The 16809-nt window shown below is 36.3% G+C and overlaps 1 protein-coding gene across 6 annotated transcripts in view; it reads left to right on the top strand.

The window, feature by feature from the left end:
- PICALM (phosphatidylinositol binding clathrin assembly protein) overlaps positions 1-16809 on the top strand; it is a 66354-nt gene that overhangs the window by 22500 nt on the left and 27045 nt on the right. For all 6 annotated transcript variants that reach the window (XM_054269708.1, XM_054269707.1, XM_054269709.1 and 3 more), the window contains exons 2-11: positions 3040-3182; positions 5344-5419; positions 6653-6755; positions 9073-9166; positions 9674-9785; positions 11164-11270; positions 12445-12486; positions 13202-13287; positions 14486-14609; positions 14946-15082. In XM_054269708.1, the coding sequence (XP_054125683.1) occupies positions 3040-3182; positions 5344-5419; positions 6653-6755; positions 9073-9166; positions 9674-9785; positions 11164-11270; positions 12445-12486; positions 13202-13287; positions 14486-14609; positions 14946-15082 (1024 nt within the window). The remainder of the gene's footprint in view (positions 1-3039; positions 3183-5343; positions 5420-6652; positions 6756-9072; positions 9167-9673; positions 9786-11163; positions 11271-12444; positions 12487-13201; positions 13288-14485; positions 14610-14945; positions 15083-16809) is intronic.

Raw genomic sequence — 16809 nt, 5'->3', positions numbered from 1 at the left:
CTCCCAGCCAGCTGCAAGCTTAAGATTCTTGTTGCTAATTGCTGCCTTCTATGAAATAAGGAATGCCTTTTATTATCTAACACCTGTATGCTGTGTGTCTCTTACTGTGAAAGTTTTAACAGATTTTAGAATTGCAGAATTCTGTGATTTTAGGTGGCTTATTTCCTAGGAGAGTATTTCTTTTTCTGCTGTGCGGTATTCTGGCCTTAATGCAGAAGATTGACACATAAAGTGATTTTCCTTTCTGTAGTATTGATGGTAATAACTATTAAATCTTTCTCCTTGACTCCCATGACAAGATGATCAATGAAACAGGCATCTCTCTTTCACCAAGGGTTGTCCTTTGTTTTCGTGATGATTTTGTTTGTTTCTATTTGTGCTCTAAGATGAAAGCTGTTCCCCTTAGTGCTGTACCCTTTGCTTATACACCTGCCTGTGGTATTGCTTGTAGCATTTCCAGTAAGTAGCAGTCTAGAGATTTGTTGCTTTGGGGCCCTTAGGTTTCCAAACACATAGCTAGTGTTTTCATAGGTGGGTGTGAGACAAGTTGTGTTAAGTGTAGGATGTGAAAATAACTATATATTTGTTCCTTTCCTTTAATGAAGGGTGTTTGTGGGAATAGGATAAATAAGAACACTGTATATGTAGTGTGGGATGTAGTGCAGGAGTGTGGGATGAAGGATACCATCTTCTGCTGTCTGTACTATGCTGCTTATAGTATAGTTAGCACAAAAATTGCTGTTCTAATTTGGGTGTAACTGTGCAAATATTTCTTTACCTATTTAGCATTGCTTATGAAAATACTTTGAAAATAAATTTCAGAGTGATGGAACTCTTCTGAGATGTGTATGGTTTAGGTACTTTGAGGTATTAATACATACCAGATTGTTGTGCATGTGTTCAGTCTGTATTTTGGACAGGGAGAAATTTCATGTTTTACTAAACTTAGTTTGTAGTAACTGTAGTATTGTAGTGACTCCCATGTTTGCATTTGCAAGTTTACTTCCCCTGGAGGCTGGAGTTGCCTCTGTACTTTGCTTCTTGCCTGTGTTCTCTCCCAGTTGGTCACTGGTTCCTCGTAATGTGCTGGCACTCTCTCCCTCTGCCCCCCCCCGCCCCCCAGGTTCCTTCATATGCTTTTCACAGAAACACTCATCAGTCCTGTGAGGGATCATTTTCTGAGGTTTACAGAGCCTGTTTTCTTTTATACACTGCAACAGATAATGATTTCAAAGTTCAGTGGCATTTCAGAAACCATTTCTCCCAGCACAAAATATCGTCTGTGCTGGATATTTATTTTGGGTGGGGTTTTTTAATGTTTCTAGATAGTGAATTTTCCAGTGCCACCTCTTCTTTTGTATTTTTTATTTCTGTTGATTTGCTGGCAGATGTTGCATTTAAGTATAGAAATTCTCACTTTCTCATATACACTTGCACCTCTTAGGCCAAAAAGTATGACTTGACATCCAGTGATGTTTGTACCTTTGTATTTAATGTATGTTCCTGCCAGATAGCCTTGCACAAAACTGCTTGTGTTATTATTTAGGAGGGAAGACCTGAAGGTGAAGAAGCTGCAGGGCTTGGTTTTGATGATCCAGTTCAGAGCACATCTCTTGCTGAGTAATATCCTGGCATTGTCTTAACAACCCCAAATCATCATCCAGTAATAGATAAACGTGACTTAGAAATGAGGTCATGAATGCCTGTAGTCATCACAATTTTACTTGTAGATAAAAGAATGTTTATCTCTCCATCTCATTACATTTATGAATGTGGAAATAATTTCCTGCTCACTTCCTTTAATACTTAAACATGTAAATAGCAGCTTTTTCTGTTCTGACCATACTAGTTCAGAGTGTGTGGTAGCTGTGCTTACCTGCTGCTCTGGCTGAAGGAAGGTCCTGTCTTTCAGGAGTCCTTCAAGGTGGATGATTGTTCATAGGAAGATATAAAACTGTCTTCAAAAGTGAAATGTTTGCCTTCAGATTAAATGGTTGTTTCCAGTATGCCTTGGTAGTCCTTAGTCAGGAAGGCATAGGACATTCTGAAGTCTTGATTTTTATTGAGCTACAGCCTTTGACAGGGCTGCCAGTTTGAGTGAAATTTGCTGGTTTATTTTTGGAGTGGTAATGGTAGAAAAATTTCATCACTGCTATGTTGCATTAAGTTACGCTTCATATCAAATATTAGCGACCTGCATTATCATATAGTTGTTTCTGTTGTATTTGTCAATGCAGTGTCGTGATCATAAGCCATCCCTTCCTTCACTGGCCTTTGGAAATGAGTTACTGGATGATGAGACGTTGTTCTGTTGGTTGTACTGAAAGTATAGCTCCCCATATTTACACAGGTGGGACAGTAGTCCAGGTTGAACAGAGATTGGAAAGCTTTGTTTTAGTTAGCCAACCTCAGATCTTGTGCTCCTAACCATCTTTTTGGTTCATGATCCAACTTTGTTTGAACTAAATTAATCTGTCAGTTTCTAGCATTGTTGCTAGGGGCTCCTTTTTCCACTCAACATTTCCTCTGCCCTTTTGAAGGTGTTGATTGCATTTTATCAAGACTAAGTAGTATTTGAATCTTGTATTACTCACTTTGAACTAGTGCAGGAAAGTATTTACTGATCCATTAAGAAGCCAGAAATCTGAGATTACAGTTAATTCTAGTCATAATCTTCCAGTAAAACTTAATTAAATGGTACCATGTAATAATTATTTTGCTGTTTAATGTTTTAGGTGTTTGAAAGCTGAGAGTTGTTAGTCAGAGATAGTGTAAGTCATTATGGTTCTTCTGTTCCAGGGCCTTCTAAGGCAGCTGCAAAAGCAGTTGAATCTTGGCAGTGAGCAGAGTGAGCTTTGTATTATTAAGTTCTGATAGACCAGAGCCATGCTGCTTTTTGATATTTATTTTGCTGGAAAGCCCCTCAGTTTTCATAAAAAATATTACTACAGATAATGAATGTACTGATTTTTTTTTAGGGAGCATTATTGATCTTCCTTTACAGAACTGATAATAACAACAGAAATTTTTGTATTGCAGATTTAATCCAGTGCACAAATGAGATGAATGTGAACATCCCACAACTGGCAGATAGTTTATTTGAAAGAACTACCAACAGTAGCTGGGTAGTGGTCTTCAAATCTCTTATCACAACCCATCATCTAATGGTGTATGGAAATGAGGTAATACAAAAGTGATGTATTATTTTGAGAACAGTTGCAGTCCCTCATTCCTGTAAATGTCACCTAAATGCTTCCAGTAAATTTTTTTTGTAAGACAATCTTCAAGTTTGCCTTTTTGATCCTACTCTGAATGAACACAAGTCTCATTTTCTGTTTGTTTCCATTATTTCTACTTCCAAGTGTGCAATTCTAGTGTAAAAAGTAAATGTCCCAAGTGCTGAGGGTGCTTTTTTCCTATCTTCATATTCTAATGATGAAAGAGAAAAAACCCAAGAAAAGCTAACTCACATGGGATTCTACAAGCTGAAAATGGAAGCAGTTTTGCCTTCATGCTGTAGCTAACTCTATGGTCTTTTCTCATTGATAACTTCATTCTAAAGTAATTTCTACCATCACACCCTAATTTTTTACAAAGAAAAAAATGTGTGCCTATGAGTTGGCTTTGAGGGTCACCCTAGGACAGGGTGAAATAACACCAAACTGTTAACAGTTGAACAGTTTAACAAACATAACCCCAAGTTACACAAAAAGGGATAAACCTGTTTTGTCTCACAGTTTTAATTCCTATGGGCCCTTATTGTTTGGAATACCACGCCAAGCATAGCAGCAGCTCAGCAGCTTGAATGTTTTGTCTTTAAAAAACCAAAAAAAATATTTCCAACATCTTCATAGAAAATGTTTGTAAACATTCCTTTTTACTGCACAATAAGGTAAGCTATATGAACTTTGGAATTAAGATCCTTTTAGCAAATTACCAACATTTTTCACTTGAGTTTGCATGCAGAGGAACTGCTTCCTCTGACTGACTTGTGTGGGTTGGAGAGGGAGATTAAGTTTTTAAACATATACTGGTTTCACTTGCAGGTTATTGCTGGTCTGGGTGAAAATCTATTCTGTGAAGCTAACTAAGCCACAAGAGGGCAAACTTCTGTTATTGGCTTGAAGCTTAAACTTTTTCATTGGGATAATTGACACTTTTCAAAACACCTTGCAATTTGAGTCATATTAATTTTAACCTGATACCAAAATAGTTCATAGCAATTAAAAGTATTTCATGGGACCACTGTCTGAAATACTTTGCATTAAGAATATTTATGAACTTACAAACAAATTTTGCTTGCCAAGTATATTACAAGAGTGTTGAGGGTAAGATTGCTGCTCAAAATGAAATTTTTCACAGTTGGAAGTAGTACTTGGACAATGAGAGTGCAAACAGATTATAGCACCATTTAGATTGCAAAGGACCTTTAAAATCAAGTCTAGCTGCTAACCCAGCACTGCAAGTCCACCACTAACACATATCCCCAAATGCCACATCTGTGTGTCTTTTAAATACCTCCAGGGATGCTGCCTTCAACTTTAATTCCTTTACAACTAGGTACTGAGTGCCTTTACTCTTCTCCAGTCTTTTTTCTATGTAACTTATGTATGCTAGTAAAAGTAATGAAGTAGTACATGTTGCACTAATCAACACTGCTTTTGTCTTTTGTCAGAATGGTTCTTGCAGCTGAATGATTGGCTTATTTTTGTAGCAGCTCTGTACAAGTTTTTTTTCCTATTGTGTCAACAATCTTAAATGTGTCTTTACAAGATGAAAATGGCATCCTTCACCTTGTAAAACATAATTTGCAATTAAGTATTATAAGAAGTATTGTGATACAGTGTTAATGCTTTATATGAATTGTTATGTTTGATATTTGATTTATAAGCCAACTAACATTTCCATCACCTATATTCATATTTAAGATAAGTACCATTACAATTGTATGCTGAGCAAAGATGACTTTGCTAATTAGCATTATTAAATCAGTTGTTATAAAATTGAAGTCAGTGAAACAACTATGAGCATGTAAAATGAGAATGTATTTGAAGGGATTTTTTCAGAAGTTCAGAGTTCCATGTTCTAGCTTAAAATAAACTCCAACTAAATGAGGCCTTCATACAAAATGCTACTTGGATTTTTTCAGAGATTTATGCATAAAAAATAACTAGCTTACTTTGATAGCTTAGCTGGTTTTGTGATAGTTTCCAGATTTGAAGTCAGTCTTAAGGCATAAAAGCGGAATTTTGTAACCTGGATAAAAAGTTTCTAGTGTTGTTACTGCAATTCCTTCTCCTTGGTAACACAGTGAAAGTATTCAATTTTTTCTCTTTTGTCTAGCGTTTTATCCAGTATTTGGCATCCAGAAACACATTGTTTAATTTGAGCAATTTCCTAGACAAAAGTGGATTGCAAGGTAAGGTGTCTTTTATTCATTAAATTTAGTAATGTGCTGAGGAACAGCAAAGGCAACTTGCTTACTCTAATGAACCCTGTCATTTAGGAAGTAACTTTTCTGTCCATTTTACCCCAGGCTGCATTTCTTAAATAAAGCACTGTAATGGTGTGGCAGGAGCTGTGTGCTGGAGGACCATGTTGAATCTTTTCTTACAGGCATACTTAAAAGCTTCTGACTTCCTTAGACATATGGATCTCAGTATCCTTCTTATTTCCGTAGACATAGACATCTCCAAATGAGACAATTTTGATTATTAATTTTTTAAAAATTCATCATATGTACGTACATCATATCAGTGAGACAAGAACCGTATCTAAATAAAATTAAAATTACTTTTTTGGGAAATTGATCAAAGACTATTCCATTTATCTTTGAGACTAATCCAGTGGGCAAATAGCTGTTTCTCTGGTTCAGATTTTTCAACTGAAATAGTCTTCCAAACTGTTATGCTGCAGTTCAGTGCAGTTCTGACCATACCTGTAGCTGGCATTGTTTTTTCTCCTAAGATAGTTCCTTACTTTGTCTACTGCTTCTTATATACTTCTGATCTTTGCTACAGGTGTACTAGAACAGGCAGCCAAAGAGGTTGCCTGAGGACAGAAACCTTCTCACTTATAACCAAGGCTCTACCAAATTGTAATTTTTTTTTGTTTTAACTTCTATGGTCTCAGCATAGACTATGAACAGATCTTCTTCCTAGTCTATACCCCTAGATTGACAGTTAATCAAAATATTTCCCATCACTGCTATCTTAACAGAGAAGAATTTCTGTCACATTGTGGTGTTTCCATCAAAGCCTTTTTTTTTCTGTTCAGTTGCAAATGAGACAATGTGTTGCCGAGCTGATGTGAATGCCTTTGTGAATGCATCATTTAATTTCTTTGATAGTAATGTCTATTGTAATATAAAAGAACTTGCATAAAAATTACTTCATTTTGCTTGTGGAAGTGATTTCCTTAGGAAGTGAAGTGTAAACTTTAACATACTTGAGGTTGTCTAGATATTTGTGGTATTGTCTGTTTGATTTACATGGTGAATACAGTGACGTACGCAGTGATTTTCAGACTATATTTTTGCACAGTTTTCTCTAGTCAATGGAGCTGTCTTGTGCTAATAGTTTGCGCTTTATTTTGAATAACATTCTTGTTCTTTGATTAGGTAAGTAATAAACCCCTGAAACTTATTTTTTAGGTTATGACATGTCAACGTTTATCAGGCGGTATAGCAGGTATTTGAATGAAAAGGCAGTTTCCTATAGACAAGTGGCTTTTGACTTCACAAAAGTAAAAAGAGGGTAAGGACTGCATTTTGTTCTACTGATCTTGAGGTGTTATGGTATGTCCTGTAATTCTAGTGAAAAATATCGTCGTTAGCTCTGGCTTAATACAGACAATAATGACTCCTTTTCTCTTTTGAATATTTCCCATGACACACCAAGGCCCAACAACCTGAAAGTGTATATAGCAAAAAAATTTTTTACTTCAGTTGTTGTAATTTTTTATCTTTAAACATCAACAGTTTAATATAAAGGAATGAAAGATGGTATGCATGGAAGTCTATATAAAAAAGTAGAAGTTTTAACAAATCTTTCACAAGAGATTATATACTTTGCCTTTTACGTAATATAGTGGACCATGCAATTTATTTGTGCTTGTAGCTCTGGAAGGCTTAAATTACAGGTGAACAAACCTTGCAGTCCTTCCTGGTGTTTCTCTGTTCTGTCACAAAATATCTGTGTGAAGTTTACTACCTTTTGAAGGTAGTGTAAATTTGTACTTTTAATAGTACCTTACAGCAGATGCTATCCTGAGTTGGTCAACAGGAATTCAAATTTTCCCTGGAAAGTGTGCTCATTTAAGAGGAGTTATTTTGAGATTAAGTACCTGTTTACATGTAAAATAGCACAGTGCAGAGCACCAGTGGTTTGGTAAATTACATGTTATAGTGAATGATGGAATTAATCTGGAGCTCTTCTTTGGGAAGACTGGAGAAAACATACCAATTATAGTTAGTTGAGTCTTTCCATCTTTGTCCATTATCTTTTTATATAGTGCTTTTTAAGGTTTAAAAGCATAACACTCGTTTTAGATTTGGATGTCTTATATATATATGTATCTATGTATGTATATGTATATATATATATGTATATGTATATATATATGTGTGTGTGTATATGTATATATATATGTATATATAAGACACTCCAATCTAAATCACATATTATCCATATAGGTGAATTTATACTGAAACTAAAAGCTTAATGTTAAATCCACAGAAATCTGAATTTAATACTGTTGAATTAATTAATTGCCGTAATGGGCTGTCAAATGATACTTTGCATTAACGTTGTAAAGGCATTTGTAGTGGGCCTCAGAACACTGTCCAAATCCCTTCTGCCTCCTTGCTAAGACTGTAGAACCCATTTTTGTTTGAAGTGTGATGGTAGAGTAAAAGGAGAATGCCTGGGCTCCTTTTGCTCATTCTGCCTTTAGAGTTGCTTGGATTGCCAACAACACAAAACAGTATTTTCCATGCTTAAGATTTGCATGTGGTAAGGTGGCTGCAGGTGCTCTGAAGAGATACACAATTGTTTTATCAGGTGTTTTAGGTCTAATGAGATGAATTATTTAGCCTGCACCATGTGCCTGGAGGTGCTTTTGTGAGCCAGTAGGAATAACTGTTCTGATGGCAGCAATCTGCCTTTTGTACTCCATTTTTCTCGGGTCCTCACACCCATGCTCTGCCCCATTCAGTTTCCTGCATTTGCTGTTTGCTGTTAGCAGTAAATATACAGCACAAGTAGAGAGCTGGAAGCAGCATGCTCCCCACTGCTTGCCAGCCTGGAGAACAGCCACAAACTGTTCTGTGAAGATGCACTGAGATTTGCACTTGCAGAAGCATTTGGTTTGCTCTGTGCATGCTGATGAGCTGCAAGGCTGTCTGATTTGTCTTACAGAAAGCAGTTGTTTCATGTCACTGAGGGGATTTAGTCTCTTCCTCAGCTGTTGCTTTTCTTGGATATTTTTGGTATTCATTTGATGGGTTTTTCAAATGTGCAGCCAATCTTAGTCTGTTCAATCTGAGCAATTAATAAACAACCAAATATTGGTGGTCAGCCATTAAAAGGAAATTTCATGTAGTCTGTAGAATCTTTCTGAAAGAGTTTGAAAAACATACTGCTGTGTTTTTTTATTCTTTCTTACCTCTTTAAGTTGAAAAGAATCCAAACTGACACAAAATAATAATTGGATGATTGGAAAAAGAACACATTAAAAATTGCTTCAAAAATAATCTTTGGAAATTTTTTTTCTTGTTACCTGATGCATTGTAGCTCTCCTGTATTTCTAAACACTATTAGTTTCATTTTCTCTGAGCAAAAATTCATCTTGAAGTCACATTTTGACCAAATAAGTAATTGTTTTTCTGTGCTGCAGTTATTACGGTTACATTGGCTAGACACCACTCCTAAACACCACAAGGATGGCTTTGTGTGGCAAAGACTGAAATGGTTTCTCTGATGACCTGCTATATTTTCTGTCATTTCTAACTAACAATGGCTTTCAAAATTCATGTGAAGAATTTTCTTTGTGTTTTTTTTTTCCTCACAACAGGGCTGATGGAGTGATGAGAACAATGAGCACAGAAAAACTCTTAAAAACCGTACCAATTATACAAAATCAAATGGATGCACTTCTTGACTTTAATGTAAGTTTAGCAGCATGTACATTTCTAACATACTGTCAACTTGTTGTACAAACGCGTAAAATAGATTAAGATTAAATGTCTTGCACTTGGTTCCATGTTATCTGCACAGCTTAAAGAACACAAATAATTTTGTTCATTGGTATACCCTCAAGAAATCAGACAAAATAGATACAATGCTCACTGGAGAGAGTGCTTTGTGCTAAATGACTGTTTTTATTGTGTACCTTATGTAAGAGTTGCTTGTTTGTTGAAAAGCTGATTATTTATGCCCTCTGTCTTTTAGTTATGTTAGTTAACATTAGCATTGTTTAACAAAAATGTCTGCCAAAATGATTTGACTTAATTCTGTGGTAAGAGAAGCTGTTGGTTAGTTATGGTGATACTTTCTGCTAACAGCCAGTGAGATGACTGGAAAGCCTGTCTTGAGACAATGTGCTGAAGTTTAACTAGAATTTTTCCAGTAAGAGATCAATCCAGTTCAATTAACTTTTTCTCTGATCTTCCTAGGTTAATAGCAATGAACTTACAAATGGTGTAATTAATGCTGCCTTCATGCTCCTCTTCAAAGATGCCATTAGACTGTTCGCGGCATATAACGAAGGGATTATTAACCTCTTGGGTAGGTAGAACTGCTCCCTGCAATGCTCAGCTCTGGGGGGGAACTCGGGGAATGATTCACAAGAGCTGCTCTCTTGAGAAACTGAAACAGTCTTACTGTAAAACATCAAAATTTTGCTGTTATTTCCAGTATTTGTCTGTGCAGTTGTATTTGACATTGCTTTGTACCCAGGGATAGGTAAAATCTGAAAGCAAAGTCCATCCAAGATTTTATTCACCTAAATTTTTTTTCTTGCACTGCTTTGTTGGGGATTTTTGTGTGCATTGGTTTTGAGCTTGTTTTTTTTGTTTTGTGTTTTTTTTTTTTTAAATATTGTCTTATTGAGCTGCATGACAAACCTGAATTATAATATTGATGTTGGTTGGGGATTTTCTTAAGAAACAGTTTGTGTTTCCTGGTAAAGGAATCAATTATGGTCAGTTGCAAATCTACAGTCACAACATCAGTGATTGCTTGGCTATTGAAACATCAATGTTGCTTTGTTTTCATGATTGGTTATCTTATGTTCCTGGAGCATATGTTATATATTAAGGAGAATCAAAAATTCAGAGTTAAGGCCCTTCCACGTGCACATACTGGAGATGAATTTTCCTAAATTTAGGAAAGAATTAAGTTGAAAGTAATCAGCTGACTTACTTGATTTTGTTATATGCTGTGATTAAATGAAGCTCCTGATTGCCATCATTACCCAGTGCTTGCAAAATGAAAAGTAAAATCCCGAATAACTCAGTAAGGGACAATCTGAAGTCAGTCAGTCTTCCAGTATGATGCCCCTGTCAGCTTCCTTTCCCTTGGTAAGAAGTAATATGTACTTGCTTTCTACTTATGCTTTGAGTGAAGCTTAGTAAAAAAGAAGCAGGCCTTGAAAGGGCTTTTTGAAGGAGGAGTGGGACCCTCTTGCTTTCAGCACTGTTTTTTCTAATCAGTTGTACTTCACTGCCCCAGACCATCGTAAGAGGCATCAATTTGTCAGAGATCAAAATCTTGCCTGATAGCTGGCAACTGGAATAGAGTAGGTATTTGACTGCCAGATTGTAAAACTGCCCTTTTTTTGTTTGTTTATTCTTCTTCCCAAGAAGATGAATTTACATTTCCTTGAGTGACTTTTTCTTTAACTTGATTGTCCTCTTCAAGGTGGTTATGCTTTCGTGGTATCTAGTACCTACAAGGTAAGGTGTAATTTCATCCATGGAACCAGTGGCTCACATTTGACAGAGCTTTTGTCATTTGGTGCAAGTTAGGCATAGTGGCTTCTGCAGTTGTCATAATAACAGATCAGCAGGTATTTTCTGTTTGTCTTGGTTTATGTGCTTTTACTTTGCATGTCCTTTGCAAATCTTGATTTCTAATTTAATGCAAATATTCTTACTGTTTCTAGAAAAATACTTTGATATGAAAAAGAACCAATGCAAAGAAGGCCTTGATATATATAAGAAGTTCCTCACTAGAATGACACGGATCTCAGAATTCCTTAAAGTTGCAGAGGTAAACTTAAGCTGATCAATTTAGCTGTTTATTTGAAGCAGCTTGTAAAGTGCTTATTTTATCATAAAACAGGTGCTTCTTCCTCCTTGCTTAATTGCTATTCTCTCAAGGGTCATCTTGTTCATCTCTACCCTGGTGTTAGTTCATTTGAGGACTGTGTTGGAAAACCTGGCTGTGGAGTGCTTATTGGTTTATCTTTTGCTAAGGAGAGTTTATTAATGTGCATTTTAAAAATTCCTTGGTTATGGAATACTTGTGAGCTTTCTTTGAAAAATAGACTTTTAACAGAGGAACTTCATGGTGATCTGCTTTCTATGATTCTAGCTGTATTCTAGTTTGAAACCCACAATTCTACCAGAAGTTTTAGATAAAATACCAGCTTCAGAAATAGGCAACTGAGACAAACAGAAGAACATGAGATTTCTTAAAGATTTTCTGCTGGAGGTGTGCTCATAGAGGGAAAAGCAATTACCTTGCAAAATGTTTAGTTTGTGGGTTTTTTTAATAAATGCTTAGTAGGTTGCCTTCCTGTTTCTAGAGCACTGCTAAATTGATGTCCTAATATTATGGAATTCCTCAGTTGAGGTGTGCTCCTCTTCTTGTTTTCATTTCCTTGGTATTCATATCTCTCTTAACAAAATAAGCTTCCCAGCTTGGCTTGCTGTCTGTCCTGACAGTGTCTCTGTCAAAGATACTGTCTTCAGCTGATGAGACCATCAATTGAAGTTGAGAGTATTGATCTTTCTGTTGTAACAGTATATGTCCTGCTGCAAACATCCTAAATTTCATCTGCATTTTAGAAAAATGTTTCTTTACAAAACTTCATTGATGCTTTGTTTCATCAAATATATCCTGTGTGTCAGAAGGTCTGAGAGTTTGCCACGTAAATTGTGAGATAGTCAAACTTCTTCAGGTTCTAAAACACTGGGTTCTTGCTCTCTTGTTTCTAAGCTTCTATCTGTTGAATATCTCTGTAACACACCTACTTCAATGTGTATACATTTAACAAGAATTTATGACAGCCAACCATTACAGAGTACAGACTCTGGAGATTTAAAATTTATATTGAACAAGTTTGTGCTTTTTGCATTACTTTATGTTAATGTTGTTTACTTTCTGAGTATCTCTGCCTTAAAAAACAAACAGGTTCTGAAGCTCGTTTGTTTTATTACAGCAAGTTGGAATTGACAGAGGAGACATACCAGATCTCTCACAGGTAGATAAACCTATTATGTGTTTGCCAGTGCATGTATGTGTATTTTTAGGGTTGCATGATCAGAAATGCCATTATGGTACTCACTTAGGCATTACTGTATATGTTGTCACCAAGTTATCTCTAAGTTTGTGATTAAATCCAAGCTCTGTCAGAGCCTGGCTTTTATATTCAGTGATCCTGTTGTAAAAAATTTATAACATTTCTGTCATTCTCTAATTGGATTTTAAGATAACCTTATTTCCATCATGCTTGAAGACACAGTTTATATCTGTGAGGTCACATAATGAAAGTCTTACACGATATTATGAAGCTGTGGTTTTTAGCAGCCTTGCTTTTGGCTATATGCCTATTGCAGTTAATGTGAAGTTAATGTGAAGACTTGCAGAACATGCAAAAAGAAATTACTTTAGGTACAATTTCCTTCTTAGTGTCTCTTAAAACACTGACTGCTTCTGATTATCTGCCTGCTGTTTCCTAGCTGTTAATTTTAACATTTCTTGACTTATTTCAGTCCTTGCTGATAAATGATTGTGATGGAATAATGTAGTGAATAGAATACAGCACCTTATACTTGAAGTCATTAAATACGTACAGAATGCCAAGAGGGGGTAAAAGTGTTCAGAGCTGTTGTACCAGTTGCCCTACAGTTGCATTCTCTGAAAATATTTAAACTGTTGGTTTCTTCAGATGTATTCCCCAATGTCTCTCTTTGCAGGCACCGAGTAGCCTTCTTGATGCTTTGGAACAGCATTTAGCTTCTCTAGAGGGGAAGAAAATCAAAGATTCCACAGCTGCAAGCAGGTGCTCATACACTTGTCCTTTTGGACAATTGTCAAATTGAGTGTTAAATAAGTTGTTTTTTTAATTTCATTGTAAATTAAGATGTGAGGAGGCTCCCTTAAAGGCATTGTATGAGCAATGATGGATTAGAAAGTTGTCATATCTTAAAATAGCTTCTTCCAGGTCAGCAGAACTAGAATCTAAGGACCTGTAAGGGTCTCCTCTAGCATCCCTACTTACACTTCTAGCATTGAATCCTGAACTTCTGAAGAGTATCTAAGTTTCTTTCATGTACTACCTGGAAAGGTTCTTTTGATGTTAATAATTAGACTTCTGCAAGGTATGCAACATGAATAAATACATGTCTTTAGACTTCTACATCTCAGCTTTAATCCCTGTTTCAAAAGCAAGGAAATGCTTCCAGGAAGTCCTTACATTAAGAATGAATTTTGAAAGTAATTGGAAATGAAAGCCATAATGCATATGGTATAAGGCATTAAATTATTGTGAGCACTTTCCAGAATACAACAGAGAAGTCCCCTCTGCATGACAAATTTCATTGTTCCAATTTAACAAAGCATAATCTTGGGGGTAAGACTTGTAAAATTAAATAGCATTTCTTTATTGCATGTTCAAAAACTGAGGCAGTAATATTTTCTGAGTTCATTATGGCAGTGAATATTAGGGCCCTAATTTTTAGGATATTTTCTGTCTTTTTTAAGATTACTCTGTTACAAGTCAAGTATTTGTTTTAAATCTTTTTGCATACTGTTAAACACGATGATAAATTCAAAATTTCTTTTGGGATATATTAAAGGCATTGATAGTTTGTTCACTAAGCCTGTTAAATTAACAACAATTTGAAATGGAGCCCAGATGATTGGAGATTGCTGTGTGCCTACAAATATTGTCATTTTAGGCAAACAGGAGAAGGGAAAAGGCTTCAAATGTGAATTTTGTGATGCAATTTGGAGGGGAAGCATTTAAGGTGGAAAATCCAAAAGCCAGTAGAGTAGACTGCAAGATTTCTGGGCATTTTTAATTTTGCTTTTCATATGATGTGTCTTATGTAAACTTTTCACTTGTGCAGTGTAAGACCTGGCCAATGTTACAGCGAGCTCAGAAGGAGACTGGGTGGGTACGAGTGAAGTGTTCTTCAGACGCCGCTGTCACGTGTTGTGTTTTAACAGCCAGCCTTTCTCCTGTCCAATGACTTTAGGGCTACCACCCTTTCCAATGCAGTCTCTTCCCTTGCAAGCACTGGCCTGTCCCTCACGAAAGTGGATGAAAGGGAAAAACAAGCTGCGTTAGAGGAAGAACAGGCTCTCTTAAAAGCTTTAAAGGTAAGCATACAGAATTTTTAATTGAAAATACTTTTCCTGTGTTCTTTTTCATAGCTTATTAGGATTCTTAAAAAAGCAAAGGGGAAAACAGAGTTATTAATACTTAGCATGTACTGTTGGCAAAGTGCTGGAAGTAGAATTGTGTGTACTTAGATGGTACAGCTTGTGGAGGGTTTGTTAGTTTTCTGAAGCATTTGTGGCACCACTGACTCTTGTAATTACAAGTGGCTAACACTAGTGTGTGGAATAAATAATTTCTTTAGTTCTGCTGTATTTACCTCCGATGTCATACACACAAATGTTCAGATTTTTTATACCAGCTTATTTTCCCAACAGGAGCAACGTCTAAAAGAGCTTGCAAAGAAGCCTCATACCTCTTTAACCACAGCAGCTTCTCCTGTGTCAACTGCAGCAGGAAGCATAATGACTACACCAGCCATTGATATTTTTTCTACCCCTAGCTCCTCTAACAGGTATGCTGAATCCTCCACTGGAGATGTGCTGCAGCAAGGGTTTCCTCTAAACTTGTGCCACAGAGTGTACATTGCACAAGATTGGTTGGGTGTAGAGTACATTAGCAATGTGATAAGAAATCATAGTGAAGCTGATGAAAAATAGCCTTTTGTAATAAATAACATAAAACTATGTTCTCATCTGTTTGCAGAAGTTTCTGGTATAAACTGCCTGCTGACAGCCCTTGTAGCTGTTATTAGTCCATAAGCCAGATGGCTGGAACTGTAAAACACACATACTTTATCCCCAGGGAGCATTACAAGTAAATTTGAGAAAAGTCAAACAAAAATTCTGTTTGAGAAGTCATAAAGAAAATGCATTTCTAGATCTTTAAGGTAGAGTGGCAAATATTCTGTCTAGTTTTTCAGAAAAAGAAAAGCCTGAAACAGGGTTTGAAATGAGGCAGGTTTTGCAGTCTTATGTTGTATCTGGAACATTTCTGCAAGGACCTGCAAAGAAAGTGCAAGAGTACTCACTGCATGCTAATCCTGATCTTTGACTAACAGGAGACGTTGGTATGAGCAAGTGTGTGATGTTCATTCTGTAAAATACCTGTCAAACTAAGCAGCAGCGGAAAGTACAGTGCTTTTATCAGTGTAGAAGGAATCCACGCTCTGAAGTCATATTTTTTGCTTTGAGCCTGATCCTAAACCTGAAGGGATTGTGTAGTTGTTCTGTTAGAGCTCACATAAGAATCTACTGCTCTTTTGACAGCTTTCTTCCCATTAAAAAGCTGTTGTAGGAAGTTACTTGACACCAAATATGTGGTAAATAGCTGAGTCACGTATAAGACGCTAGAGAATCTGTCAGTGTTAGTAACTGAGAGACTTCCTGGTAAAAAGATTTTTTTTAATTGCTTTTTAGAGACCAGAAAACTTGAAATGGGTGTGTGTTTTGAACTTGAGTATCTGATCTTGCTTCTTAAGAGGTCTGAAACATGGAAACATCTGATAAATCTTCTTTAAACAGACAGAAACACTGCATAGTGAGGACAAGAGTGTTTTCTTGTAAAAAAACCCCAAATGCTAGTTTTTCTTGATCAAATTTCCTTGCTGGCAGAATGAATGCTATGAGCAAAGAACAGATTTTGAAGCAGGAGTTGCCATCATGGGGATATGCTGGGTCAGAAGTTCAGTGGTTTGCTATTAAATGCAATGTGTCTGGTTAATCCCTGTTATTATCTTGAACAAGCTTTACCTTGAAAATTATCTTTGTTCAGCCGCTCACATTACAGGACAGTGCCAGACCATGCTGCTTTTTAATAGGAGCAGTAGTGGAAAAATGTGATTTCAATCACTGCTGAAATGAATCATGCAATACCGCAAGTGATTGGGTGAGCAAGAAAATATACAGAGCTACGATGTCACTACAGGCCATTAAACTCTTGTGCGGTCTCATTTAGAGAGATGTTTGGATGTCACAGGGATTCGGCTTCTGTGTGTAGTAGAAGACATATGTGCACATTTGGGTTCATTTCATCTCCTAAAAGTTTCTGGGAGAAGACCAGTACTCTTCTTTTTTTTTTAATTTTTTTTTTTAATTTTATCTCTTTTCTTTTTTTCCCAAGACTTATCTAAAGTGTGAAATGAACTCTCTGCAAGAGGATGAATTTTACTGTTCTTGTCTGACTCTTTAAATTTGTGCAGAAGTTGTATATAAGCCTTCACTCTTAATTTCAAGTGATGTT

The sequence above is a fragment of the Melozone crissalis genome, unplaced genomic scaffold (genome assembly GCF_028551555.1).
Source record: "Melozone crissalis strain CALT ecotype California unplaced genomic scaffold, PUWL_Pcris_2 ptg000008l_1, whole genome shotgun sequence".
Classification (NCBI taxonomy): domain Eukaryota; kingdom Metazoa; phylum Chordata; class Aves; order Passeriformes; family Passerellidae; genus Melozone; species Melozone crissalis.
The sequence above is the reverse complement of the archived record's forward strand: the minus strand, read 5'-3'. Positions and strand labels throughout refer to the sequence as shown.